At 42.4% G+C, this 14289-nt stretch overlaps 1 protein-coding gene across 1 annotated transcript in view; it reads left to right on the plus strand.

Moving 5' to 3' along the window:
• The window catches only part of sgpp1b (sphingosine-1-phosphate phosphatase 1b), a 47513-nt gene that overhangs the window by 23894 nt on the left and 9330 nt on the right, over nt 1–14289 (plus strand). Inside the window, exon 2 of the mRNA XM_061886147.1 lies at nt 2274–2363. Within this exon, the coding sequence (XP_061742131.1) occupies nt 2274–2363 (90 nt within the window). The remainder of the gene's footprint in view (nt 1–2273; nt 2364–14289) is intronic.

The following is a 14289-nucleotide window of genomic DNA, read 5'->3' on the forward strand; positions in this document are numbered from 1 at the left end:
GAGTCTTGTTCACGAGTGGGGGAGGAGTGGATCGTGAGATCGACAGGCGGATCGGTGCGGCGTCTTCAGTAATGCGGACGTTGTATCGATCCGTTGTGGTGAAGAAGGAGCTGAGCCGGAAGGCAAAGCTCTCAATTTACCGGTCGATCTACGTTCCCATCCTCACCTATGGTCATGAGCTTTGGGTCATGACCGAAAGGATAAGATCACGGGTACAAGAGCGGCCGAAATGAGTTTCCAGGCCTCTCCTTAGAGATAGGGTGAGAAGCTCTGCCATCCGGAGGAACTCAAAGTAAAGCCGCTGCTCCTCCACATCGAGAGGAGCCAGATGAGGTGGTTCGGGCATCTGGTCAGGATGCCACCCGAACGCCTCCCTAGGGAGGTGTTTAGGGCACGTCCAACTGGTAGGAGGCCACGGGGAAGACCCAGGACACGTTGGGAAGACTATGTCTCCCGCCTGGCCTGGGAACGCCTCGGGATCCCCCGGGAAGAGCTAAACGAAGTGGCTGGAGAGAGGGAAGTCTGGGCTTCCCTGCTTAGGCTGCTGCCCCCGCGACCCGACCTCGGCCAAGCGGAAGATGATGGATGGATGTATATACGTATGTGTGTGTGTATATGTATATATATATGTGTGTGTGTGTATGTATATATATATATATATGTATGTATATATATATATATATATATATATATGTATATATATATATAATATGTTTATATATATTTGTGTGTGTGTGTATATATATATATATATATATGTGTATATGTATATATATATATATATATATATATATATATATATATGTATATATATATATATGTATATTTGTGTGTATATATATTTATGGCTGGGCGACATATCGATATACTCAATATCGCGGTTTGTTTCTGTGCGATATAGAAAATGACTATATCGCGATATTCGAGTATACATTTTCACTCGGTTGCTTTTAGCGCCTGGCATTGCACTACAGGCTCTTCTCACTCTTTCCTGTCGCTCCTTCTCACAGACAGCAAGCGCACTTTCTTACGTACGTCACATACTCTTGCGTCATACGCCCTCGCATGGGAGGGAGCAGCATGGGTAACGATGCGAGTAGTAATACGAGAGAAAGAAGGTCCCAATATGGTAACAAATGAAGGAAGAATTATTGCTGAGAAAAACAGCAGGGGGTCCATCGTCTGGCGGTGGTTCGGCTTCAAGCGGGAAGATGTCAAATAGACAACTTTAATTTGTCAAGTGTGGGGCAAAAGTGTTGCTCCCAAAAGTAGCATTACTGCTTGTATGTAGCATCATTTGAAAAGTCACTTGCTAATAACTGTTTAATAGGTACAGTTTTGCTCAATTGACTTACTTGTGATTTCCTTCTCTGCATGAAAGTTCAAAAGTAGCATATATTAATGCGGTATGAAGAATCAATCAATCAATCAATGTTTATTTATATAGCCCCAAATCACAAATGTCTCAAAGGACTGCACAAATCATTACGACTACAACATCCTCGGAAGAACCCACAAAAGGGCAAGGAAAACTCACACCCAGTGGGCAGGGAGAATTCACATTCAGTGGGACGCCAGTGACAATGCTGACTATGAGAAACCTTGGAGAGGACCTCAGATGTGGGCAACCCCCCCCCTCTAGGGGACCGAAAGCAATGGATGTCGAGCGGGTCTAACATGATACTGTGAAAGTTCAATCCATAGTGGCTCCAAGACAGCACTGAGAGTCCCGTCCACAGGAAACCATCTCAAGCGGATCAGCAGCGAAGAGATGTCCCCAACCGATACAGGCGAGCGGTCCATCCTGGGTCCCGACGAGCGGTCCATCCTGGGTCTCGACTCTGGACAGTCAGTACTTCATCCATGGTCATCGGACCGGGAGGGGGGGACATAGGAGAAAGAAAAGAAGCGGCAGATCAACTGGTCTAAAAAGGAGGTCTATTTAAAGGCTAGAGTATACAGATGAGTTTTAAGATGAGACTTAAATGAAGAAGAATGTTGGAATGTAGACACATAGAATCATCATACTGCTGTGATTATATGTATCGAGTGTTCATTCAAGGCCAAGGCAAAATACCGAGATATATATCGTATATCGCGACACGGCCTAAAAATACAGAGATATTTAAAAAAGGCCGTATCGCCCAGCCCTAGTTCATGTGTTTGAAACCAGACAAAAATGTACATAAATGTCAGTTTGCATTGGTTTTGGATGATTGTTATTGATTATAACTAATTGGTCCGTCTAATTAATCGTCCTGTCTCGTCAACAGTACTCCGTCACACTGGGTTACGTCTTGGCTTTCTGCTGGTGTCTGCTGGTCTGCGTCAGTCGGATCTACATGGGCATGCACTCGGTTCTGGTAAGTCCCGCCCATCTGCGTATTTACACGCACACACACATCTGCACATGATTGCAGCGCTCGGAGAGTCTCAAATGAGAACGGAAAAGTGGTTGCGAGGGTCCAGATGGATCAGAAGCCCAGTGGCCAGGGCGGCATGAAGCAGGTTTTTGATTGACAGCTGTGCGCAGCGGTTCGGTTCCGCACGCCATGCACGCCTTGCGGCTGCTGGCAGGTGTCTCCGTGGCCACGGTCTCGACAACCGCATGACATCTGCTGGATCACGTGACCCGCAGGGCTGGAAAAACACCCACGTCTTCTCTCTTCAACTTGACACGACACATGAGGGTTAAAACCTGCGACAAGCTCGGTTGGTAGATTGGCCGTGTCAGCAACTTGAGGGTTGCAGGTTCAATTCCCGCTTCCGCCATCCTGGTCACTGCCGTTGTGTCCTTGGGCAAGACACTTTACCCACCTGCTCCCAGTGCCCACCCACACTGGTTTAAATGTAACTTAGATATTGGGTTTCACTATGTAAAGCGCTTTGAGTCACTAGAGAAAAGTGCTATATAAATATAATTCACTTCACTTCACTAGTGTGAATTGTTTTAGAAAAAAAAAAAAAAAAAAAGTTGGCCCCCCTGGTCTTTGCAAATATTGAACTAACACTAACATTCCTTTGTGCTTGTTTGTGCCGTTAAAAGGTATTTTAAGTTATTTTACAATATGTTTTCTGACTACATTTAAAACATTTGAACCGTTATGGCTGTCATTTCAATCAAATATTGACACATCAATACCTCTGACTCAGGTCCTTTCTTAAGTCAGTATGGACCCAACTCTCTCCTTTGAGGCACACATTAAAAGCGTTACTAAAACGGCCTTCTTTCATCTCCGTAATATCGCTAAAATTCGCTCCATTCTGTCCACTAAAGACGCTGAGATCATTATCCATGCGTTTGTTACGTCTCGCCTCGATTACTGTAACGTATTATTTTCGGGTCTCCCCATGTCTAGCATTAAAAGATTACAGTTGGTACAAAATGCGGCTGCTAGACTTTTGACAAGAACAAGAAAGTTTGATCACATTACGCCTGTACTGGCTCACCTGCACTGGCTTCCTGTGCACTTAAGATGTGACTTTAAGGTTTTACTACTTACGTATAAAATACTACACGGTCTAGCTCCATCCTATCTTGCCGATTGTATTGTACCATATGTCCCGGCAAGAAATCTGCGTTCAAAGGACTCCGGTTTATTAGTGATTCCCAAAGCCCAAAAAAAGTCTGCGGGCTATAGAGCGTTTTCCGTTCGGGCTCCAGTACTCTGGAATGCCCTCCCGGTAACAGTTCGAGATGCTACCTCAGTAGAAGCATTTAAGTCTCACCTTAAAACTCATTTGTATACTCTAGCCTTTAAATAGACTCCCTTTTTAGACCAGTTGATCTGCCGTTTCTTTTCTTTTTCTTCTATGTCCCACTCTCCCTTGTGGAGGGGGTCCGGTCCGATCCGCTGGCCATGTACTGCTTGCCTGTGTATCGGCTGGGGACATCTCTGCGCTGCTGATCCGCCTCCGCTTGGGATGGTTTCCTGCTGGCTCCGCTGTGAACGGGACTCTCGCTGCTGTGTTGGATCCGCTTTGGACTGGACTCTCGCGACTGTGTTGGATCCATTGTGGATCGCACTTTCACAGTATCATGTTAGACCCGCTCGACATCCATTGCTTTCCTCCTCTCCAAGGTTCTCATAGTCATCATTGTCACCGACGTCCCACTGGGTGTGAGTTTTCCTTTCCTTGCCCTTATGTGGGCCTACCGAGGATGTCGTGGTGGTCTGTGCAGCCCTTTGAGACACTAGTGATTTAGGGCTATATAAGTAAACATTGATTGATGTAAATCAGGGGTGGGCATTACGTCGATCGCGATCGACTGGTCGATCTCGGAGGGTGTGTCAGTCGATCTCAAGCCAGGCATTAAAAAATAGACATAAAAATGAGCAATCATCAATCATACCAAGACTTCACTTTCGTCAGTTGTTTGACATTCTCGGCACCCGAGGATCTTGTGAGATGACACTGGCTGCTGCGAGCTCATATTGAAGAAAAAAATCACTAACAGGGCGGACGCAGAGAAACACATTTTATTTCTAGAGACTCCGTACCTACTGTCAAAACTCTAAAGACCGACTGCACAGTTCCTGTCTTCACCATAAAAGACCTGTTTCATCCTGCCTGTGCTAACAAAATAAGAGTCTCAGAAAGCTAGCGCGCACAAGCTAGCAAGCTACGGAGTTTGATGCCAATGTATTTCTCCCCCGCCCTCAGCGACCGCTTTCTCACTTGCTTGCCCACCCGCACACTCACTGACGTCACTCACCTGCTGCCAGACATTAAAGGGCCACACACATATGCTACTCTCGTAACAAAGTGTTTGAAAACAAGCATGCAAGTTGGACAAATGAGATGCCAAATCCAACCACTTTCATGTGGTATTGGACAGAAAGGAGGACTTTTTTTTCAAAATGCGGACGTTATCACCACTGTCTAATTCCAATCAATGCAAGTCATCAGAATCAGGTAATACACCAACTTATATTCTTGTCTTCATGAAAGAAAGGGATCTATGTGTGTTAAACATGCTTGTATTATCATTAAACACCATTAACTTGTTAACAAAAATGTCTCTTTCATAAATAAATAAATATAAATTATAAATAGGAATGAGGTAGATCTCCTCGACTTGGTCAATTGAAAAGTAGCTCGCCTGCAGAAAAAGTGTGAGCGCCCTGATGTACAGGATCAAAAGGAACACATGGGAAAGTAAGTAAACGAGAGAGCGCTCGTCAAAATGATTTGTGGTTGGTAGGAACTCCTCAGACTCCTGTTCTCCCGTTTGCTTTTAAAGGGGAACATTATCACCAAACCTATGTAAGCGTCAATATATACCTTGATGGTGCAGAAAAAAGACCATATATTTTTTTTTACCGATTTCCGAACTCTAAATGGGTGAATTTTGGCGAATTAAACGCCTTTCTGTTTATCGCTCTTTTTGCGATGACGTCAGAACATGGCGTCACCGAGGTAATACAGCCGCCATTTTCATTTTCAACACATTACAAACGCCGGGTCTCAGCTCTGTTATTTTCCGTTTTTTCGACTATTTTTTGGAACTTTGGAGACATCATGCCTCGTTGGTGTGTTGTCGGAGGGTGTAACAACACTAACAGGGAGGGATTCAAGTTGCACCACTGGCCCGAAGATGCCAAAGTGTCTTCCGCCAGACCCCCATTGAATGTGCCACAGTGTCTCCACATTTTACCGGCGATGACAGACATGGCACAGAGATGTATGGATAACCTGCAGATGCATTTGCAACTCTAAAGTCAACGAAATCCCAAAGGGGAGTTTTGTTGATGTTGACTTATGTCCTAATCAGACATATTTGGTTGCGGCGTGACTGCCAGCTAATCGATGCTAACATGCTATGCTAATCGACGCTAACATGCTATTTACCGGCGGTGCTAAAGCAGACATGGCACAGAGATGTATGGATAACCTGCAGATGCATTTGCAACTATAAAGTCAACGAATTCACAAAGTTGAGTTTTGTTGATGTTGACTGCCGGCTAATCGATGCTAACATGCTACGCTAATCGACGCTAACATGCTATTTACCGGCGGTGCTAAAGCAGACATGGAACAGAGATGTATGGATAACCTACAGATGCATTTGCAACTATATTACGTTTCCTTCCACCCACATTTAATGCGAAACAAACACTTACCAATCGACGGATTTAAGTTGCTCCCGTGTCAAAAGATGCGGAAGTCCTGATCGTTTGGTCCGCACATTTTACCGGCGATGCTAACGCAGCTATTCGGCCATGCTATGGCTATGAATAGCGTCAATAGCTATTCGCTCAATAGCTTCAGTTTCTTCTTCAATACTTTCATACTCCAACCATCCGTTTCAATACATGCGTAATTTGTTGAATCGCTTAAGCCGCTGAAATCCGAGTCTGAATCCGAGCTAATGTCGCTATATCTTGCTTTGCTATTCGCCGTTGTTTGTTTACATTGGCAGCACTGTATGATGTCACAGGGAAATGGATAGTCTCATCACAAATAGCGAAAATCAAGCACTTTAAAGCTTTTTTTAGGGATATTCGGGGACTGGTAAAATTAAAAAAAAAAAATTAAAAAAATACAACAAGCAACTGGGAACTGAGTTTTATTGTTTTTAACCCTTTTGAAATTGTGATAATGTTCCCATTTAAGTGTTTTTACTTGCTTGAAGTTATGCATGTTCCTCTTTTTTGCATTTTCCCATCCAGCCTGCAGAAATGCAATTAGGGAAAAGTCCCTATGTCATAAATGGAGGAGGGCTCCTTAGTAATGAGGCGGATTTTGCCGAGACGACTTTTATTTTTTTGGCTGTGTGAAATTTGTGCAGCAGGGAGTTTTATTAATACTTGTGAATGTCATAAAAATCCATGAAAAAAATAACAATTTGCATTTAAAAAAAAGCTGTTTCAATGCTTGTGTGTCGCCATGGTGATGTAGTGTGTAGGGGCGTGGATCGTTGGGCCCAGAGTGGTTCGATCCGATTCATGGGGTGACGAATAGATTCTCGATTCAAACCGATTCTCGCAAATGTATTATTTGGTTTAATAGTTAAAATGAAGCTTTTTCAAAAAAGGTTGGCGGTTAGCATAGCTCTCTTTTAAAAATATCATTAAAAATTAATGAAGTTTCTCTAATCGGTTATTAAAAATTACGAATTGATTTAAAATCATGATGGAAAAAGAACCGCGATTTGGATGTGAATCAATTTTGTGTGTGTGTGTGTGTGTGTGTGTGTGTGTGTGTGTGTGTGTGTGTGTGTATGCACGCTACAACAGCTTCTTCTTTCTGACTGGATTTGTATGATAATCCATGGACGAAACTTTGTTTGTTACTTATTTATATATTCACTCTGTTATTTGTGATGTCAAAGGGGAACATTATCACAATTTCAAAAGGGTTAAAAATAATAAAAATCAGTTCCCAGTGGCTTGTTGTATTTTTAGAAGTTTTTTTCAAAATTTTACCGGTCCCTGAATATCCCTAAAAAAAGCTTTAAAGTGCTTAATTTTCGCTATTTGCGATGCCACTATCCATTTCCCTGTGACGTCATACAGTGCTGCCAATGTAAACAAACAATGGCGAATACCACAGCAAGATATAGCGACATTAGCTCGGATTTAGACTCTGATTTCAGCGGCTTAAACGATTCAACAGATTACGCATGTATTGAAACAGATGGTTGGAGTATGAAAGTATTGAAGAAGAAACTGAAGCTATTGAGCGAATAGCTATTGACGCTATTCATAGCCATAGCATGGCCAAATAGCTGCGTTAGCATCGCCGGTAAAATGTGCGGACCAAACGATCAGGACTTTCGCATCTCGTGACACTGGAGCAACTTAAATCCGTCGATTGGTAAGTGTTTGTTTCGCATTAAATGTGGGTGGAAGGAAACACGATATAGTTGCAAATGCATCTGCAGGTTATCCATACATCTCTGTGCCATGTCTGCTTTAGCAACGCCGGTAAATAACATGTTAGCATCGATTAGCATAGTGAAGTGAAGTGAATTATATTTATATAGCGCTTTTTCTCTAGTGACTCAAAGCACTTTACATAGTGAAACCCAATATCTAAGTTACATTCAAACCAGTGTGGGTGGCACTGGGAGCAGGTGGGTTAAGTGTCTTGCCCAGGACACAACGGCAGTGACTAGGTTGGCAGAAGCGGGAATCGAACCTGCAACCCTCAAGTTGCTGGCACGGCCACTCTACCAACCAAGCTAAACCGCCCCGCATAGCATTTTAGCATCGATTAGCTGGCAGTCAACATCAACAAAACTCACCTTTTGTGATTTCGTTGACTTTATAGTTGCAAATGCATCTGCAGGTTATCCATACATCTCTGTGCCATGTCTGCTTTAGCACCGCCGGTAAATAGCATGTTAGCGTCGATTAGCGTAGCATGTTAGCATCGATTAGCGTAGCATGTTAGCATCGATTAGCTGGCAGTCACGCCGCAACCAAATATGTCTGATAAGCACATAAGTCAACATCAACAAAACTCACCTTTGTGATTTCTTTGATTTTATCGTTGCAAATGCATCTGCAGGTTATCCATACATCTCTGTGCCATGTCTGTCATCGCCGGTAAATTTGTGGAGACACTCTGGCACATTCAATGGGGGTCTGGCGGCAGAAACTTTCGCATCCTCGGGCCAGTGGTGCAACTTGAATCCCTCCCTGTTAGTGTTGTTACACCCTCCGACAACACACCGAAGAGGCATGATGTCTCCAAGGCTCCAAAAAATAGTCGAAAAAACGGAAAATAACAGAGCTGAGACCCAATGTTTACAATGTGTTGAAAATGAAAATGGCGGCTGTGTTACCTCGGCAACGTCACATTCTGACGTCATCGCCTCCAGAGCGATAAACAGAAAGGCGTTTAATTCGCCAAAATTCACCCATTCAGAGTTCGGAAATCGGTTAAAAAAATATATGGTCTTTTTTCTGCAACATCAAGGTATATATTGACGCTTACATAGGTCTGCTGATAATGTTCCCCTTTAAGAGTTCTATTTAATACAAATATTTTTGAGCATTAAAAGATTGCAGTTGGTACAAAATGCGGCTGCTAGACTTTTGACAAGAACAAGAAAGTTTGATCACATTACGCCTGTACTGGCTTCCTGTGCACTTAAGATGTGACTTTAAGGTTTTACTACTTACGTATAAAATACTACACGGTCTAGCTCCATCCTATCTTGCCGATTGTATTGTACCATATGTCCCGGCAAGAAATCTGCGTTCAAAGGACTCCGGCTTGTTAGTGATTCCCAAAGCCCAAAAAAAGTGTGCGGGCTATAGAGCGTTATCCGTTCGGGCTCCAGTACTCTGGAATGCCCTCCCGGTAACAGTTCGAGATGCCACTTCAGTAGAAGCATTTAAGTCTCACCTTAAAACTCATTTGTATACTCTAGCCTTTAAATAGACTCCCTTTTTAGACCAGTTGATCTGCCGTTTCTTTTCTTTTTCTTCTATGTCCCACTCTCCCTTGTGGAGGGGGTCCGGTCCGATCCGGTGGCCATGTACTGCTTGCCTGTGTATCGGCTGGGGACATCTCTGCGCTGCTGATCCGCCTCCGCTTGGGATGGTTTCCTGCTGGCTCCGCTGTGAACGGGACTCTCGCTGCTGTGTTGGATCCGCTTTGGACTGGACTCTCGCGACTGTGTTGGATCCATTGTGGATTGAACTTTCACAGTATCATGTTAGACCCGCTCGACATCCATTGCTTTCCTCCTCTCTAAGGTTCTCATAGTCATCATTGTCACCGACGTCCCACTGGGTGTGAGTTTTCCTTGCCCTTATGTGGGCCTACCGAGGATGTCGTGGTGGTTTGTGCAGCCCTTTGAGACACTAGTGATTTAGGGCTATATAAGTAAACATTGATTGATTGATTGATTGATTGATTGATTGAAGTTTTGAGAGGCGCTTTGTAGACTGTGCGTCTCTGGCGGCTGTTGCGGACATATTTACAGTGCATCCGGAAAGTATTCATGGCCTTTCACTTTTTCCACATTTTTTTACGTTAGTGTTATTCCAATATTGAATAAATTAGTTGTTGACCACAAAATTCCGCATAATGACAATGTAAAACCATAATTTTAGAGATTTTTTTGCAAATTTAATAAAAATAAAAAAAACTGAGAAACACATGTACATAAGTATTCACAGCCTATGCCACAAAGCTAAAAACTGAGATCAGGTGCATCCTGTTCCAATTTGATAATCCTTGAGCTGTCCTGCCCCCTAGTGTCTGGGAGGTGGGGCTTGGCAATTTAATTTGAATTTAAATTAAGGCTTCTCATGATTGTAAAAATCTAATAATCTGGGAAAAAAACGATTGTTAAAAATATTTTTTACAAACCAGTAATTATGATCCGCAAATGTGCCGTTGTTGAGTGTCTGTACTGTGTAATACTTCTCTATATCAGTAGGTGGCAGCAGGTAGCTCTGTTGCTTTGTAGATGTTGGAAACGACGACGATGGTTTGCAGGTAAAAAGGTATCTAATGCTTAAACCAAGAATTTAAAAACGGCGAGTGTCGCTAAGAAAAAGCATTGAAGCAAAACGAAGCTAAAACAGAACTGGTCGCACGGTAAACAAAAACAGAATGCTGGACGACAGCAAAGACTTACTGTGTGTGGAGCAGACGGCGTCCACAAAGTACATCCGTACATGCCATGACAATCAACACCAAAACAGGAGCGCAAGACAAGATCTAAAACACTACACACAGGAAAACACCACAAAAATCAAAATAAGTCACGGTTGATGTGACCGTACACCTACTTTGAGACAAGAGCTGTATTGATGCATGCTTGGTTACGGTCTGAATTCATATCAAATTGCGGGAACAACCTTTTACTGTCAATATCGGCCGCTGAGTTTCATCATTTTTAGGTTTTCTGCTGGGATTTTTCCAATGAAAGAAAATATGCTTTGGCTCAGAAAAGGTTGAAAAACTCTGCTCTAAGGTACAGTCCCACCTGCTCCTCTATTTATTCATTCAGGAGTTCCCTAGTTGACATCACTGAGGCTGCTTCTGAAGGGAGGGATAATGTGCTGACACTCGCGATTTCGCCCCTGTCTCAGTCCTGTCTGCGTCGAGGTACTCAAAGTCCGTCCTTGGCTGTCGGCAGGCAGGGTCTGGAAACAAACTGCTGCTGCGAGACAACTCGCAATGGTTGATTGATACTTTTTTAAATTTTTTTTATATTAGTAGATTGCACAGTACAGTACATATTCCGTACAATTGACCACTAAATGGTAATACCCGAATAAGTTTTTCAACTTGTTTAAGTCGGGGTCCACGTTAATCAATTCATGGAAGATTACAAGTTGCGTGCCTTTTGCACGGATAGAAAAGAACAACTTGAGCACAATTGATAATAACTATAGCAACGGCCTTTAAAGCATAAGAGTTGTGTGATAACCTACACATAATTATTCTAAGAGTTTTTATATTTAAAACTCTTATTTTATTTGCTGTGGTTTTTCTTGTTAGTAATTTATATCCAAAAAGTATATTTAAAGTTGAGATTTCATAGTACAATAAATACTCATTTTTTCAAACTAATAGTCATGTAGTTAATCAAGATGACAATAACAATCAAAATTTGGGTGATTATTTTTGCCATAATCGTCCAACTCTGGTGGGAGGCACACAGCGTTTGGATTTAAGATTTAAAAAGTTGATTTTGTGACTCCCGACTGCTGACCTGGGATGTCGTAAAACAATGATCGGACTGTGACACTGGGCAACATTTAAGTTCGCCCTGCCCTCATGTTTATCGTGATTAACTGTACGCTACAGTTGACCTCCAGCAAGCGTCTCCGCGTGCGTGCAAACAATCTCGTCTGCTTCCAATCAACCGCCGGCACGGCTGCCGGTTACCGTAGCGACCTCATGGTGACACACCAATAACACTTTTACCGCTGACCTTTTTTCCCCTTCTGTGGACTTCTCATCAAAGTAACCATGATGTCACGTTTACCGCCACAGCTTTTTTGGCGCGGCGCCTTCAAGTGTTGCTGTTTTGCATGGCGCCGACTCCGTGGCAGGGGCTCGCTCTTCATTTCCGACCAATAGCGACATCAGGACAAAGGGACTGTGGAGCTGAACACCCAGCGCTCAAACCCCCCTCCCCCCACATGTCACACAGAGGGTACACAGCCACAAAGACCACCCGGGGAGGACTTTCCCCATTAAGGAAACTGGGACGTGTCTTGTCTTTGGAGCTGGCGGCCTTAATCCCCTGCCTCTTATCTCTTTTACAGTTCTTCACAGCATGTGTACTTTGTGTTACGCCACACCTTGAGGCTGACTCGAGGTCAGAGTTCAAGAAATCACACGTACAATCATGCGGCGTTCTCATTTCCTGCCTACTGGAAACAAAAGTACAAACCCCGTTTCCATATGAGTTGGGAAATTGTGTTAGATGTAAATATAAACGGATTACGATGATTTGCAAATCCTTTACAACCCATATTCAGTTGAATGCACTACAAAGACAACATATTTGATGTTCAAACTCATAAACTTTTTTTTTTTTTTTTGCAAATAATAATTAACTTAGAATTTCATGACTGCAACACGTGCCAAAGTAGTTGGGAAAGGGCATGTTCACCACTGTTACGTCACTTTTTCTTTTAACAACACTCAATAAACGTTTGGGAACTGAGGAAACTAATTGTTGAAGCTTTGAAAGTGGAATTTTTTTCCCATTCTTGTTTTATGTAGAGCAGGGGTGCCCACACTTTTTCTGCAGGCGAGCTACTTTTCAATTGACCAACTCGAGGGGATCTACCTCATTTATATATATCATTTATATTTATTTATTTATGAAAGAGACATTTTTGTAAACAAGTTCAATGTGTTTAATGATAATACAAGCATGTGTAACACATATAGATGTCTTTCTTTCACGAAGACAAGAATATAAGTTGGTGTATTACCTGATTCTGATGACTTGCATTGATTGGAATCAGACAGTAATGATGATAACACCCATATTTTCAAATGGAGGAGAAAAAAAGTGGTCCTTTCTGTACAATACCACATGAAAGTGGTTGGTTTTTGGCATCTAATTCATCCAGCTTCCATACACTTTACAAGAAAAACATTGGCGGCAAATTCCGTAGCTTGCTTGATTGACATTCACGGCACCCGAGGGTCTTGTGAGATGACGCTGGCTGCTGCCAGTTCATTATTATGAAAAAATGACAGAGAGGAAGGCGAGAAACACTTTTTATTTCAACAGACTTTCGCGCCGTCCCTTCCGTCAAAACTCTAAAGGCCGACTGCACATTTCCTATCTTCACAATAATAGCCCTGCTTCATGCTGCCTGCGCTAACAAAATAAGAGTCTCGGAAAGCTTGCGTACACAAGTGATGTGCACGCCAGCTTTCTGAGGGATCGCTTGTGCACGCCAGTTTTCCGAGACTCTGTATTTGGGTTCCCTCAATCATCTTGAGGGAACCCCACATGAAACAGTTCTGTAGAGATGAAGTAGTCCTGTGATTTTTCCCACACATACATATTGCGCTCTTACCACGGTATCGAGCACTATTCTCTGGATAATCCAATCAAGACATATATATATATATATATATAGTAGCTCGCCTGCAGAAAAAGTGTGGGCACCCCTGCTCTACATAAAACAAGAATGGGAAAGAATTCCACTTTCAAAGCTTCAACAATTAGTTTCCTCAGTTCCCAAACGTTTATTGAGTGTTGTTAAAAGAAAAAGTGACGTAACAGTGGTGAACATGCCCTTTCCCAACTACTTTGGCACGTGTTGCAGTCATGAAATTCTAAGTTAATTATTATTTGCAAAAAATAAATAAAAGTTTATGAGTTTGAACATCAAATATGTTGTCTTTGTAGTGCGTTCAATTGAATATGGGTTGTAAATATATATATATATATATATATATATATATATATATATATATATATATATATATATATATATATATATATATATATTAAAGGTAAATTGGGAAAATTGGCTATTTCTGGCATTTTTTAAGTGTGTATCAAACTGGTAGCCCTTGGCCTTAATCAGTACCCAAGAAGTAGCTCTTGGTTTCAAAAAGGTTGGTAACTCCCTGTCTTAGAGGATCTCGGGCCCAGAGAAGCCGGCGGCGTTTCTGGATGTTGTTGATAAATGGCTTTCGCTTTGCATAGTAGAGCTTTAACTTGCACTTACAAATGTGGCGACAAAGTGATAACTCACATACAATTATTCTAACAAGTCATGCGAGCTATCAGTTTAATTCAGTTAGCGACTTCGGACGTGAGATTGTTATCCAGTTTTC

The sequence above is a fragment of the Nerophis ophidion genome, linkage group LG24, assembly GCF_033978795.1.
Source record: "Nerophis ophidion isolate RoL-2023_Sa linkage group LG24, RoL_Noph_v1.0, whole genome shotgun sequence".
NCBI lineage: Eukaryota > Metazoa > Chordata > Actinopteri > Syngnathiformes > Syngnathidae > Nerophis > Nerophis ophidion.